The 14,373-nt window shown below is 41.2% G+C and overlaps 1 protein-coding gene across 3 annotated transcripts in view; it reads right to left on the bottom strand.

Annotated features, from left to right (window-relative positions):
- Window positions 1-14,373, bottom strand: part of rnf220a (ring finger protein 220a) — a 156,536-nt gene that overhangs the window by 25,658 nt on the left and 116,505 nt on the right. Inside the window, exons 3-6 of one of the 3 annotated variants that reach the window (XM_054596429.1) lie at window positions 11,318-11,366; window positions 6,741-6,836; window positions 3,553-3,595; window positions 1,106-1,152 (exon numbers count right to left, since the gene is read on the bottom strand). In XM_054596429.1, coding sequence (XP_054452404.1) covers window positions 1,106-1,152; window positions 3,553-3,595; window positions 6,741-6,836; window positions 11,318-11,366 — 235 coding nt within the window. Of the gene's footprint in view, window positions 1-1,027; window positions 1,153-3,552; window positions 3,596-3,740; window positions 3,979-6,740; window positions 6,837-11,317; window positions 11,367-14,373 lie in introns of those variants that run through there. The other 2 variants (XM_054596428.1, XM_054596427.1) reach the window with 2 other exon arrangements.

Genomic DNA, 14,373 nt, shown 5'->3' with positions numbered 1-14,373 from the left:
AAGGTAGCCTGCAGATGTGTCTGCAGACATTTTTGGTTAATCGGCCTCACGTACACATTCATTGGCCGAAGACGATTATTTTAAAATGGCATTAATTGGCCCGCTTAATCGCTTTTTCTAACAGAATGTAGGCTCAATACTCTCAACAGCTTTTGCTTGACTTGTTGCTGCCATAATTAACTCTATTCTATCTGAGAAAGGTTTCTTAGTGATTCATTTTGTCCACAATTGGATTTCGTTTAGACTTTATTACATGTGCATTGGGAGTTTATCGGTTATTTGGCCAAAGACCAAAAATACTTTCAATTAGTTTTACTGCTAATACAGAAGGTCCTGTTTCAGGCCCCGTTTGCAAGCAGGACTGAAACATCTCGGTGCAAGACTCGCTACAAACATGAACAATGAAAACAGCTGGTGTGGCATGGCACGGCACTGGAACCCTTAAAGCGTGCTGGTGGAGAAGAGGTGTTAGTGCCTCTATAGCTAGTGTGAGGTGAGATACAGGAGGAGGAGTGGCGGTTAGTGGTGATGATTCGTTGTCTTTGTTCTACTCTAAGATAGGATGGAGCAGTTCAGCGTCTACAGGAAAGAAGGATCGGTGACCAGGTCTTTGAAAACTACAAAACCCAGAGAGGAGGTGACGGAAGAAAACTGGCCCTCGTCTCTGGGAACTAAAGATGGAACTGTTATGCTCGTACAGGAGCTGCATGCCAATGAATAAGATGCGACCACATCATATGGGATCAACTGCAGCCTTCTACTCTGAAACAAAGTTCATGTCAGTTTAGCAGTGATAGAATTAAATTTTCCGTGCGTTATTCCCATATGATGCGTCTGCAGTACCGCCGCGTTAAGGAACGGTCAACATCTAAAGGAGCTACAGTTGCTATTGGCTTATAATCCGCTCTAATGTACGGACAGCATCTACGTGGGGAAGTAAAGAGGTGACTGGTCAGCGTCTACAGGAAGAGAAGGGTTGACAGGCTGAGGTCCGACCGGGGTTTCGGAGGGCCCAGGGATGTTCTACCTGGATCAGGCATTGCTCCACATGTCTACTCATCTCCTCCTCGCTCCCAGCCAATGGGGCGCTGCACAGCGGACATACCTGGCCCCCATCCTCAGGCTTCCTCCTCTTCATCTTTCCTATACGGGCTGCAGAGGGACAGACAGACGGATACATTTTTAGTTTCAATCACCATTTAGATTTTTAAGAATGATTCCTTGGATGATTATATAGAAATATATATCACTGGTTTCAAGGCACAGAAGGGAATCTTAGAAAAAAAATGAAAAGACCTGGGGGTGGATTTATGTTACACAAATCTTCCAGACTTTTAGGAAAAAGTCTGGAATCAAGAGCTGAGCCGGCTAAACTTGGCCCCTCCAGAAATGTGTTAAGAAAGAAAAATCAAGAGCCGGATGTGACTGTCTCAATCCCCTTCCTAAACTCAACATCCTTGTTACTCCCCTGCCCTCCTGTCACAGCTTCCCCCACCCCCCCCACCACACACACACCCCCACACACACACACACACACACACACACACACACACACACACACACACACACACACACACACACACACACACACACACACACACACTTAATTAGAAAGTTAACAGAGCAGAACAGCCGTCACCGCGCCCCGAGTCTCTGTCGTTTTTTTCTTAACTGCGAATGGCGCGCGGGGACATTAATTTTTAGCTGGCTGGGAAAGCAAAGGGGGAGGCCGAGAGGGACAGCAGCGAGGGATGGTGGGAGAGGACACAAGGCAAGACGCCATAACTGCAAAGGGGGGAGGGGGATGATGGAGGGAGTGAGGCTGGGAGGGTTAAGGAGAGAAACGGCATCCTTCTCCTCCTCCTCCTCTTTGCCAATTGTCTCCTGACGCTAATCGAGGGGAGCGTTGTTAAATAGAGAAAGGAAAGGGCTGCTAATTAGGTCCGGCAGGGATCTCTGCCCCCCCCCACACATGAGAATGATTCCTGGTTCCACATGAGGGCAGAGAGGAAAGTAATGGAGGGCGAAGTTTAAACTAAGTCTCTTGTCACAGGCTCCGACTGAAAAACGCAGAGTTATCCGCGTGGCGCCTCAAGACTACGAACAGTAAATCTCTCGCAATAGAGACAACAATCAATATTGTAATTAATTGATGAGCATTTCTTGGTTTACACTGCTTCAGTATGCCTTGATATGAAAAGAAAGATGAGTATATTAGGTGAACGATGAAAGGGGTGACTGTAAAAAGTTGTATTTAGTATCATGGCCGAAGGAACAGTGACAACTAAGGTTTGTGTTAAATATAATGTAGGATCTAACTGTGGCAGAGCTTCTGGTCTCCGTCCAACCTGGAGACCACGTTACAAATCCAGTATTGTGCTGGAACTGGGATCATGAAAACACAAGACATTTCTAGCCCTGCGATCCATTTCAGGTACAAACATGAACAGTGGCTGCATTCTATTCCAAGAAGTTAGAAACTCAAAGGCCTTATCTCAGAGCTCAGTCCAAGTTTTTCTCGGACATTTTCCTAATGTAATTTGTTTTATAATATTCAAGTCACAGACCTAAGAATACAAAATTCCCCAAAATTGAATATCTAGAAAAAAAAAAAAACATGCATGAGGCTGTTCAACCATGTGGATACAAAAGATTCTGTTCCCTGCACTATAAAAGAAATCAAACAAAAGTGATGGCCGAATATGGCAAATGTCCGTACTCTGCTTATAATAATTGAAGCAGAATTCAAAGTTTTACTGCAGTTATATTGCTACATATTGATGTTTCCCTCCAATATATTTTCATGCAAAATAATGCATTCATGTCTTGCTTGTGTTTTACAAAAATCATGGAAGCATCATGTTAAACTGTTAAAACATCTTTTTAATTTGTGCATCAGATGCACACGTTTTTATTAAAATAAATAACAGCAATTAACATTGTCTGGGATCTATTTTCCAGAAAAAGGATGCTTAGGCTCTAAATCGGGGCGACTTAGAGCTAAAAACACAACACAAAAACCATCTGTAGGAGCAACAGCTATCTGTCACATGACATCAGTAAAGAGGGAAGATGGATAAATGTCACCTGACACCTGGGCTCAAATACAGTAGTAGAATATGTTGCATTAAATCAACATCACATGTTAATTTACCATCATATAGTCACGTTTCATGACTACATGATGGGATATTTTGACCCCTGTGCCTTGACACCAGTGATAATATTTTGTCATTTATGGTGATGATTCATTATTTTCATTTCATCATTCATTTTCAAGTTAACTTATGGAACTTTGCTGCTAAGTATACATGCTTAAATACCACAATATATTGAAAATGAAAATGTATTTTCCAATCTATCCTACCTTAGCCTTTCATTTTTTCTGACATTCAAGTACATCTGTATTTTTTTTTAACTTTCAAGACCAAAAAAGCCCCCCCCCCCCCCCCGAGTACAGTAATAAACTTTTAATAACAACATGTAAACTCGCTGGAGACATATAATGTGTATTAATAAGCACTCAGGAGATGAAACGCTGTGTCTACGTACCATTCAATCTTGTTTGCCTGTTTGCTCGAACTCGTAAAAATGTCTGCAAGCAGAGAGAAAAAAAAAGAGAGAGAAAATACACATTAGATAATAAACAAACAACACAACATGTTCACAGGCACAATTATAACTTTTCGGACTGGGATTGCTTTGGATGCTGAGACTGGGGCACTGTAAACATAACCTACTTCTCTATTGTTTTCCACATCCTCCATGTCTGTCGGGGTTCACTCATGGCTCATTCTACAGCCGCCATTAAACTCTCTGCTGCAGACTACCAGACCGGGTGTCCAGATACCGAACATCACCGAGAACTACAGCTTGTGTCTATTTTGTAATACGGATGGGAAAGGATTGAAAGTGGCGCTCGTATCGGCAGAGACCGCTCGTGTCCGACGCCATGTTGGCTTGTTTTGATCACGTGACCCGCTGGAGACGGAAGTGAGGGAAAACTTCGTCCCGTGTCGTGGCGGATATCGACCGCTAGGGGGAAGCAGCGGGTTTCATTAAACGGTCTGCATTTAGTTAATGGGTTTGGAGTTTTACACACAGACCATACAGGATGCACTACTATTGTACTGCTCTACTTACTGCTACTGTTTATACAATTAAAAAAAAGTAAAGAAATGTCAAAAAATGTACAAAGCTTGTTCATTTTGTTTTTAGTGGTCATTCTTTTACTCTAAACTAAACACTAAATGTGAATAGGGTAAAATGTAACTCATAGATATCAACAAGAAACTTCCCCAGTTGATTATTTACATTAAATATTACAAGTTTTTTGAAAATGAATGTTTAAATATGCAAATAATACATGTTCTTATTAATACATGTGCTTATGGTATACATGTACAGAACATAACATTCGATAAAGCCAGGTTCAAAATTCTTGTTTCATTTTGATAACATGTTAGAGTCAGAGGGATTTCACAGAGGGACTTTTGGATATGTGAAAAGACAATCAGAAAATACTGTCTACAGCCATAAGAAAATCTATTTTAGCTTTATTTTTAGGGATACAATGTTCTATAAATCAGGCTATGAATGATGTATGAACAAAGCCCTCTGTAAAAACCTTGAGAATATAGATAGGAATCTTTGGAAAGTTTGGAGATTGTATGTGCTATGTATCGTAAAATAGACACAACAAATGAAAAAAAATTGAAAAATTAGTAATATGTATCATGATGAAACTTCCCCAGTCGATTACTTACATTAAGACAGTTATTTTGTTGTATTACATGTTATGTTAAAATATGCAAATCCAGCATGATTTAATGCTGACTTTTGGGGAATTTAGGAGAAATCTCAAGACGCAAATATTCAAAGTGTATTAAAATTGACACCTAAATGTGTATTTGGGATTTTTTTTTCTCCACAAAAGACATGTTATGGTGGTAAAATATTTCCAGATCCAAGTTTTTTGCCAGGGGCGTGTGATTTATTGGTTTCTGGTGGTATCTTTGGCTATTTAGCATTTTCATGTGTGTGCAGCAATATCAAATCTGAGTTCTTAATATGCAACTGTCAGTGGTGGATGAAGTACTCATTTATCACAAGGAAAATTCCTGCATTCAATATCCTACATGAGTAAAAACAAGCTATTATCATCAAAATGTACTTAAACTATTAAATGAAAAGCTCTCATTGTATTTACTATATTAACAGTAAATGCATAATCCAGTGCTTCTCAAACTAGGGGGTGGGTCCCCTTCACAGGGTCACAAGATAAACCTGGGTGATGTGAGAAATATATGGGTTAGGGAAGTTGAGAAAAGTTTTTGCAATTTAAATTAGATTTCAGATTTTTGACTTTTCTGTAATCTTTGCAATTATATCAAATGTCAAATGATCGAATGTCACAAGGGGCAAAAACAAGGTTGAGAACCACTGATTTAATATTTAAGAAAGTTTTTTTTTTATTTGAATTCATCCTGTTTGTTTTATGTAAAATCTGCAAAGTAGGCTGGCTTGCAGTGAAAAGTAGTGGGGTGGAAGTATAAAGAAGTGCGTAAAAGTACCTCAAAATTGTACTCTAGTACAGCACTTGATGAAATGTAGTCAGTTACTTTCCACCACTGGCAACAATTAAATTCTACATTTATCTAATGAATGAGGAACATTTGGGGTCTTGGGTATTTCAGGAGGCCTGGGGTGAATTCTCTGTATCATTTAGAATAATGCTCTTATCATTAAAAGTACAGCACTGAGAAATAAATTAGGTGAGGTCAGATCTCCACTTCTGCCTCCTGCAGAATGTGCACCTCAGGTCTACTGGGATTCAAACCCGGAGGCCGGCACGTCTTTAGCTATGTGCTGACTAAAGCTTTCCCAGTCGCAGTTATGGATGCCCTCTCGTTGACACGGCAACAGTGAGTGGGCGGCGGCCCCTCTCACTGTCGGCCCATCGTCCATCAGCGAGAGCCGACAAGCAGTCGGGCCTTATCCTTCTGTTCTAGCCCTCCGTCAGTCTCTCCCCCCCTCCCTTCCCCTCCCCTCCCCGCCGCCGCTTGAGTTATAGGCCCACTTGTCTCGCGTGGCCACTACTACCGTATCATTATGATACACTCACTGAATGTTCGCGGATAGGTCAGGTTTTTAGAGGGAAGGGAGGAGGCAGAGAGGAAAGGAGATGGGCTGACATGGCAGGGAGGAGGTGGCAGATTTTGCCATCGGGTGGTAAAAAGAGTCACCATTGACTTTATCATTTGTATAATATAAGGTGATTTCAGCAGTTTCACCTAATGAGAAAATCTACTTTATCGCTATAAGCTCTTTATGAGCTGTGTCATCCTGAACGTATGGATGTAACGTCTGTGTGGACTTAATAGTTCCTATTTTATGGTGTAAGGGGGGAAACCCACTTAACCTGGAGATACATCATGGCCGGAAGAATTACCCGAACAAACTTTGATGAATTTAAGAGATAAAAGCAGTCGGGGGGGAGAGCTTTCGAGACATCTGAGATTTAAGGAGATTGGCCTGCTGGTCAACGGAAATGCTGAGAGGGCGTAAAAAAACCCAAATCTACCATAATAATCTGCTTCTACACTGTTAAACATGTCAGCATTAGGGAATTTCACATATCTTTAGAAAATTATCTGACCAAGCGACCAAATGAATCCTGTCACCACACTATAGCTGAATATATAGGAGTGTGTGTGTGTGTGTGTGTCAGAGAGTATGACCTGGTATCTGTCGGAGTGGTGGGCGTCTTCAGAGGACAGTGGCGAGACCACGGGAGACTCTCCCTCACGCTTGATGTGCACCGACAACAGCATGGACTAAAGAGAGAGAGAAAGAGAAATAAAATGTCTTCTATATGCAGATGATCTTGTTATATTATCAGCAGAACCTGTCCTCGCTTGACAGTTGCAGCATGGGAACAATCAATAAACACGGACAAGGCAAGAGTAATGCTGTTTGAAAAATGAATTCAGATCTCAAAAAACAGATACCACTTCACAGTTGGAGAGATAACAGCCACCACGCTAACCTACACCTCAGCTCTGGCTTGACACTTAGATCATTCAAATGATTTAACAGGAAGGTCCATACAAACTCATTGCAACAACTAGAAAATTATACATTTGTTCTGAAAAAAAAACACATGTGCTGGCAGCTGAAAGTTTAGTTGGTTGAAGTGGCGATCAAAATAGAAACACTGAAAGTTTCACTTCGGTGGGCGATGCTTGGTTTTTGGCTCGACTGTTTTCAACAAGCAGAGGCGGTTCACAAACCTTCTGTTATTTTTATTAAAGTTACCAGCTTTTGGTGTAAGCATTGAATGAAGTTGAAGTGTTAGTTTAAATTGACATTCTGACTGAAGTACCAGTTGAAATGTAACTGCTGAAGGAGTTTAAGATTCAGCCTATTCAGGCACTGAAAGGAGTTGAAGTGTTGGTCGAAGTGCTGGTGCTTTGCAAAATCCTGAAAGAAATTAGTGCCACTTCAAGTGTATTAACTGAAAGGCGATGTAAGCGAAGTGACAGCTGAAGAGCAGCAGTTGGAATGTCATTTGAAGAGTAACAGATGAAAGCAGTTGAAGACAAAGAGAGATGAAAGCTGCTGAAATGTCAGTTGACGTCTAAGTGCTAAAATCAAAGCAAAATGTATAATTACCGTAGAATGTTTGACCTTGTTGTTCGTATCAATTTAATTCATATAAAAACGGTAATAATTCAATTCTAGTCTAACATGCAAAGTTTATTCCTGTATTACAACAAATCTCTTAAACAGAAAAGACAGGGAATAGGGAATCTTTACCCTTGGAGAATTTCAGTAGCGTTATTGCCACAGATGCTGAGAGCGCCACGTCATTGATGATGACTGTAACCTGCCTGACTTTGTCTATAAAGTCCCTTCCACTGATTAGAGTTAATGTTTATGGGACGATAAGAGGAGTTAGGGAAGAACGAGTGATTGAAAAGAGAGGGGGAAGAAAGGGGAGAAGAGGAGGAGGAAGGGTAAACATCTGAAAAGGAGGAGCCTAACTGTCTGACATTATGGGACAGCTCCCGTCCATAAATCTGTCTCGCAACACACAAACACACACACACGTATAAAATGATATCCTCTTCTAACCCACTCAGTGACAAAGACAATCCAGGGAATTCCTCAAGTGAACAAAGTAGATAATGATGGGAAAGAAAGATAACAAGAAAAAAAAAGAGAAGCTATATCACTTTTTTATTTTGTATTTTACAAGGCTTAGTCCTGACAGAGCTCTTGCTATTTGTGAGCGTGTGTGTGTGCTTGTATTCCCATGTGTGCCTGTACTGCTGCTGCTTTTTTTTTTTTACAAGGCAGCTATGAAATATTTGTATTTACAGTCGTCTCCTATTAATCAAGCGGAAAGGGGCAGAGCAGAGGCTTAAGTGCTCGACAGCAGTAATCTAATAATAATATGTGAGAAATGACCAACCTCCAGTGCTGCCACAGTAAATTGGACATTATGCATGATGCTTTTATGCCTCTGTGTGTGTGTGTGTGTGTGTGTGTGTGTGTGTGTGTGTGTGTGTGTGTGTGTGTGTGTGTGTGTGTGTGTGTGTGTGTGTGTGTGTGTGTGTGTGTGTGTGTCGTATTCTTTATTTATTTCCTCATCTCTTTTACCCAGGTTTAAAAAGGTCAGGAATCATTTACCTGAAGGGGGGCGTTCTGGGAATGTGCTTAAGTTTTATCATTATAATATGACATTTAACGGTATTCAACAAAGAGATTATAAATGGAGATCTTCCTTTGGGATTTCTGGTCTTTTAAACTAACCAATTAAATCAACATGGAAAAAGATAAGCTGCATTTAAAGCTACATTCAGGTCAAATTAACACCTGATGGAAATTTGAAGTTCACATTTGTCTGTAAATACTTTAATAAAGTGTGTGTTTAAATCCGTCCACATGCATGTAAAATAGTTTAATATCCAACATGTGGCCAAAACAGACATCACGTGTTTTCAGTCCAACCAAATCCCTTTAGCTCAGCAAGGAGTACACAAAGTGTCCCCAACTCCCTCGTAAGGAGGCGCGTTGGGGTTAATCTCCGGTCCGGCAGGGGTGGGTGGTGCATACCGTAGAGTAGATGGCGACAACAGGCCCATGTGCTTCAGACTGGCCTCCTCTGCATTCTCCGTGGCCTGCCGCTGAATACTAAACACCAGCGAGGAGATGCACAGTCACGGCCGGAGAGGGGAAGGCCATGCAGCGCTCACCCCTGCTCCGTCTGCCCATCTCGAGTATGAGCCCACCCACCGTGCTGTGAGTGCCGCTGTCTAAGCCAGGGTCGGCACCCAAAGGTGTGTGGAAATGAAAGTGGATACCCTGAATTACTTTTGAGCTCCCATGTTGCATTCATGTGCACGTCGGATTTACTTATTCGGCAGTGGGGCATTTGACTTTCACATGGTCTTTGGGTGGAAATGAAAATGACGAAGCGCCTGATGGCTTCCGGGCTACTTTAAGGAGACATTGACACGTCTTACTAGTAATGAAGAGCAGAGAAGAGCTATATATATACTATTAAAGTGACCCTCTGCTAAGTCCCACTGTCAAATGCAGGCTGGTCAATCATAACTTAGCATTAGCTGTGTAATAGTGATATTCGTTACCCAGAGAGGATTGGAAGGAGATATATACGCTCGTAAAACATTATGTTTCTACGTAAAAACCTGTGGAGCTAACATTAGCAGAGAACGTTTAAACATCACTAACTAGAATTAGCACTTCAATGCTGTGCTAGCTACTGAATGTATACTGAATGTATACACATGCAGCTTTAGGGTTTGAAGTTAGTGACAGTGTGGGCTCAATGGAAACTAAGAAAGGTGGTACATAGATAGCAGCATGGGGCGGGGCTTAGCAAAGTGTCAATTGTGTGTTTTCAGCCATGTTGAATTACATTGCTGGATAGAAACTTCTTTGTTTAGTTTTGGTAAGGATTCAAGTGGTTCTTCCCAGAAAAGTAATAAGTGATAATCCGGAGTTAGGTGTGATTAACAGTATTATAAAGCTCTCTGAAGTAATAATATCCACTTTTGAGGAATTGTGTCTGTTTTTGTATCAGTAATAGTGTTATTGGCTAGCTGTGAGTAAAGTCATGTCAGTTTTATTTATGTAGCCCAAAGTCACAAATTAGCATCAAAAGGTTTTTCAATCTGTACAACATACCCTCTATGACAAGGAAGGAAAAGGAAAAGAAAAAAAACAGGGGGAGAAACAAGAACCTAATGCATGCAACAAGAACACTTGTTGGACACAATGTTGAAAACAGTCGAGTCAAAACCAGGCACCACCCATCGAACAGAGTAAACTTTCTCATTTTACAGCTAAACAGTACAATAAAATAAAAAAAAAAATGTTTGAGGTGAGAAATAGGCAGTTAAGTAACAGAGTCTTAGGCTCATCTTTGATCAGCAATGCCTAATTTTACAGTTTTTTCAGAGTTAACGTGCTTCACGATGCCGTGATCGACACTCGACAGCTCTGGTTGGCTGTTTTTCCTTCAGGCGTTTTGGAATCTTAAATGCCATTAGGAGCACAAGGGTAGGTGGAGGAACCTGTTTTTTTTCACAGGTTATCTGTCTCTTGCCCAACTGTCAGGATGTAGTGACAGTTTGAGCATATATGCAGTTAAAAAGTTATTTTCATAACATTTACCAACTACTGCTTTTAAGCTACTATCTTGACATTATGTTAAGGACATAGAAAGGTCTTCTTTTCTTTGAAAACCGTCTAAGTCTGGCAGCTGTTGATGTGTTCAGACGAGTCAGTGGATGCAGACGCTATAAGGGAATGCCCACTTGATGGAATCATGAATCTGTCTTCCCACAATTTGACGCTATGTGTCTTTTTCTCTCTGTTTTTTTGACTGCCTGCATGTCGGTCTCTCTAATTGGAACAATCACAGTACAGTGCCTCTTGGCTCCGCTGCCCGCTGGACCACGGGAGACTGGTACTTCTCTGTGTAAAGATATGAGACAGAGGCCTTACAGTACAGCTGATTTCCCCTTAGTGCAGCAGAGAGGAACAGAGGCATCAGAGTCACAGCTCTGATACACAGACAGTAAGGAACTACACCACATATCATTGGAAAAGAGTCGCAATGTTGTTAAATCTAATGATGCACACATCTTATTTTGTATTACATTTTAAGAAATACTATTTTCTCTTTTGGCATGTGATGCATACTTGATGTCATCCTGAAAGAAAAAAGGTTATATTCAAAATAAAGACATGCTTTTACACAAGTAGAAATTGAGATTCGTCTCACCTTCGGGGTTCCTGGAGTGGCTGCTCCATCCTTGGGTGAAGTGTTCTTACTGCAATACAGGAAGAGGAAAAAAGTAGAATTCAGTGGGTTTCTTATGTTATGTAGGGCATTGTTGAAGCTGGCATTGCAATATTTTATTATTTTCTTTGGAAGGTGGCCCCAGAAATAGTTGGAAATCATGGGATATTATGGTCTACTACTAAGGGGTCACTCCACCAATATTTTAGATTTGATTTTCCACTTCCATCCCTCAGTCTTCAATTCTCTTTTCCCTATCTCACCCTACTCTGTTTGACGGTAATTGAAAACATTGCTGCAGATGTCAGGATCACTAAGAACATCAGCCGGACATTCTCTGCTGAGGCAATCATTCTCCAGATTTGTCTCGTCACACGTGTCCTTTGTTGCGGTGGCAAAAACAGGAAAGAAACGGATTTTGCGGTGATTTGATTTGTCAGTGTAGTCGGCCTGGATTTGCTATACTCTGAAATATGTGGAGGACAATCGGCTGACTTGTAAACGTTATAGGGAAGAAGGGAAAGAGAGAGAAAGAAGGACATGTTCCAGCAGTTGCCAGTAGAGGGATACACAGGTGATGTGTTCGTGTGACATTTTAGATTAGAGACGAAAGAGGAAAGTCAAATATGTATCAGCTAGACACTATTCTGCCAATAGAACAGACACATTCAATTCACATGTTGCTTTATTTATGATATATTTTTCTGACACTTTAACCATCTGACTCTTTTCATTTTCTCCCCCTATTCATTCGCAATTGATATGTTGTTCCTTCCTTTCCTTTTTTTTGTTGCATCTCCCGCTTCTCTTTCTCCCTTCTTTCTCTCCTTCTCTCTCTCTCTCTGAAGATTCAACATTCAATACTTTATTGCCATATCAAAATGATTGATTGGAATTTGTCTTAGTCTCTGTCTTTCTCCCTGTCCTTCTCTCCCTCCCTCTGCTTCTCTCTCTCTCTCTCTCTCTCTCTCTCTCGCTCTCTCTCACCCAAACGCAGAGATACATATCTCTCCGAGCTTCCCGAAGCGTTGCGACGGCCTCGGCAGGTTGACAAAGCGCGACAGGGTTGTCATGTTTGCTTTGAGACCCTGTTAGCACTCCAGACCCCCAACGGACACGGAATTGAGCGTGACCTCTAATCTGACAGCATGCCTTGGTAGACAAGGGATTTCCTTTTTCAATGGCTGGATGGGTGGATAATAAGAATAAGAAGCCTTATTTATATGTCACTTATCTGGGAGAGGATTTTTACAAAGTGGCGCACAGGAGCAAGGCCAGGAAAATATGAGACGGGGTGGAATGTAAAGCATAGCGGCACAGAGACAGGGAGGAATGGATGATGAGATAGAGGGATGGAAGCACTGTGAAAGTATTTTTTTTCCTCGTACACATTTTGGGATATGGAATGTCATGTTCTTACACAATAACACTTGGTCTCTCACTTTCTTGGATGCAAGGTCCATGGATTTAAAAAGGAACTCCGCTGATTTCACAAATAAAGGTAGGCTTACTAGCTATAGAATACTACTAAACAGCTGTTTAAAGGATAGATACACCATTTTTCACACTATAGTCAGGTGCCCATATGAACATTGAAACAGGTTTAAGCCATAGACTGTATATAAGAAGGGGCTGCACAGAGGTGTAGTGGTTAGCACTGCCTCACAGCAAGAGGGGCCCGGGTTCAATTCCCTGGGCTAGACAACCTTCTGTGTGGAGTTCGCTTGTTCTCCCTGTGTCAGCGCGGGTTCTCTCCGGGTTCTCCGGCTTCCTCCCACAGTCCAAAGACATGCAGCTTCGGTTAATTGAAGACTCTAAATTGCCCCTGGGTGTGGATGTGAGTGTGAATGGTTGTTTGTCTCTATATGTCAGCCTGCGATAGACTGGCGACCTGTCCAGGGTGTTCCCGGCCTTCGCCCAATGACAGCTGGGATCGGCTCCAGCACCCCCGTGACCCTTAACTGGATAAGCAGTTACGGAAGATGAATGAATGTATATAAGAAGTGGACGTGAAGTCACCCATTGGTTTGTGGACTACTATTTTGAAGCCTCAAGTTAAGCTTTTTGGCTGTTGCCATCTTGGTTTGTGGAACCAGAAGTCCCACAAGAGGGTGGAGCGAAGTACAACCGATTTTTAGTCGACCAAAATGTTACAATTAACTTTCATGAAGTGAAAAAACACTGTGAAAGGGTTAAAGTTCTAAGATGTTAAAATACGGACAACTCCCATGCTCAATAACATCGTGGTAGCGACCTGTTAATAACAAGGTAGCTGCGCGCTAAAGCATACCCTGCTAATTTACTCAGTGAACATCATGCTGTATTGAAGAAGACTTGAAACTAGAGATTGAGACCATAAACTAATGTTTACAATGTTTACTGAGGGAATAAATCAAGAGAGAAGTAGAGTCATTTTCTCATAGACTTCTATACAACCAGAGGAGTCGCCCCCTAATGGCCATTAGAAAAAAATGCAAGTTTAAGGCACATCACATTGGCTTCACTTTTCAGATCGCAAGGTTGCCGCCTGGTTTTAATGCACAAGTTAACCCGGATGGTTTAGCTAATAGACCCAAATCACATGTGATTGGATCCATTTTTTCAGTTCAATATCACATACAATCACAAATATGCTAATGTTAAAACTTTGTTTTTGTTAACATGTATTTGCCATGAACCAAAAGGGAAATGTACAATTTACACATTTGATCTTGAAACAAAATGTTTTCTTCATTTCTATGTGTCTGTAATATCTAATGAATTATCGGTTATTAGTTGTCATTTTACTTGTCATTAGTGATTTCTTTTTCATCTGAGGTGAGTAGCTAGTGCTTGTGACAGTGTGCAGGCATAGCAGTGTACCGTATATACAGGAGTCTGTGCATGAATGAATGTATTAAATGTCTTTGGTTAACATGTCTGTGAAAACGTGTCATTACTGCTTTTGTGCTGTGTGTGTGTACCTGTGGAAGTGTATTTGCGTCTGTATGTTTTCTTGAGACTGTGTGTTTTTTGTGTGTGTGTGTGTGTGTGTGTGT

This window comes from Anoplopoma fimbria, chromosome 3 (assembly GCF_027596085.1).
Source record: "Anoplopoma fimbria isolate UVic2021 breed Golden Eagle Sablefish chromosome 3, Afim_UVic_2022, whole genome shotgun sequence".
NCBI lineage: Eukaryota > Metazoa > Chordata > Actinopteri > Perciformes > Anoplopomatidae > Anoplopoma > Anoplopoma fimbria.
This window is presented reverse-complemented; position numbering and strand designations above follow the sequence as displayed.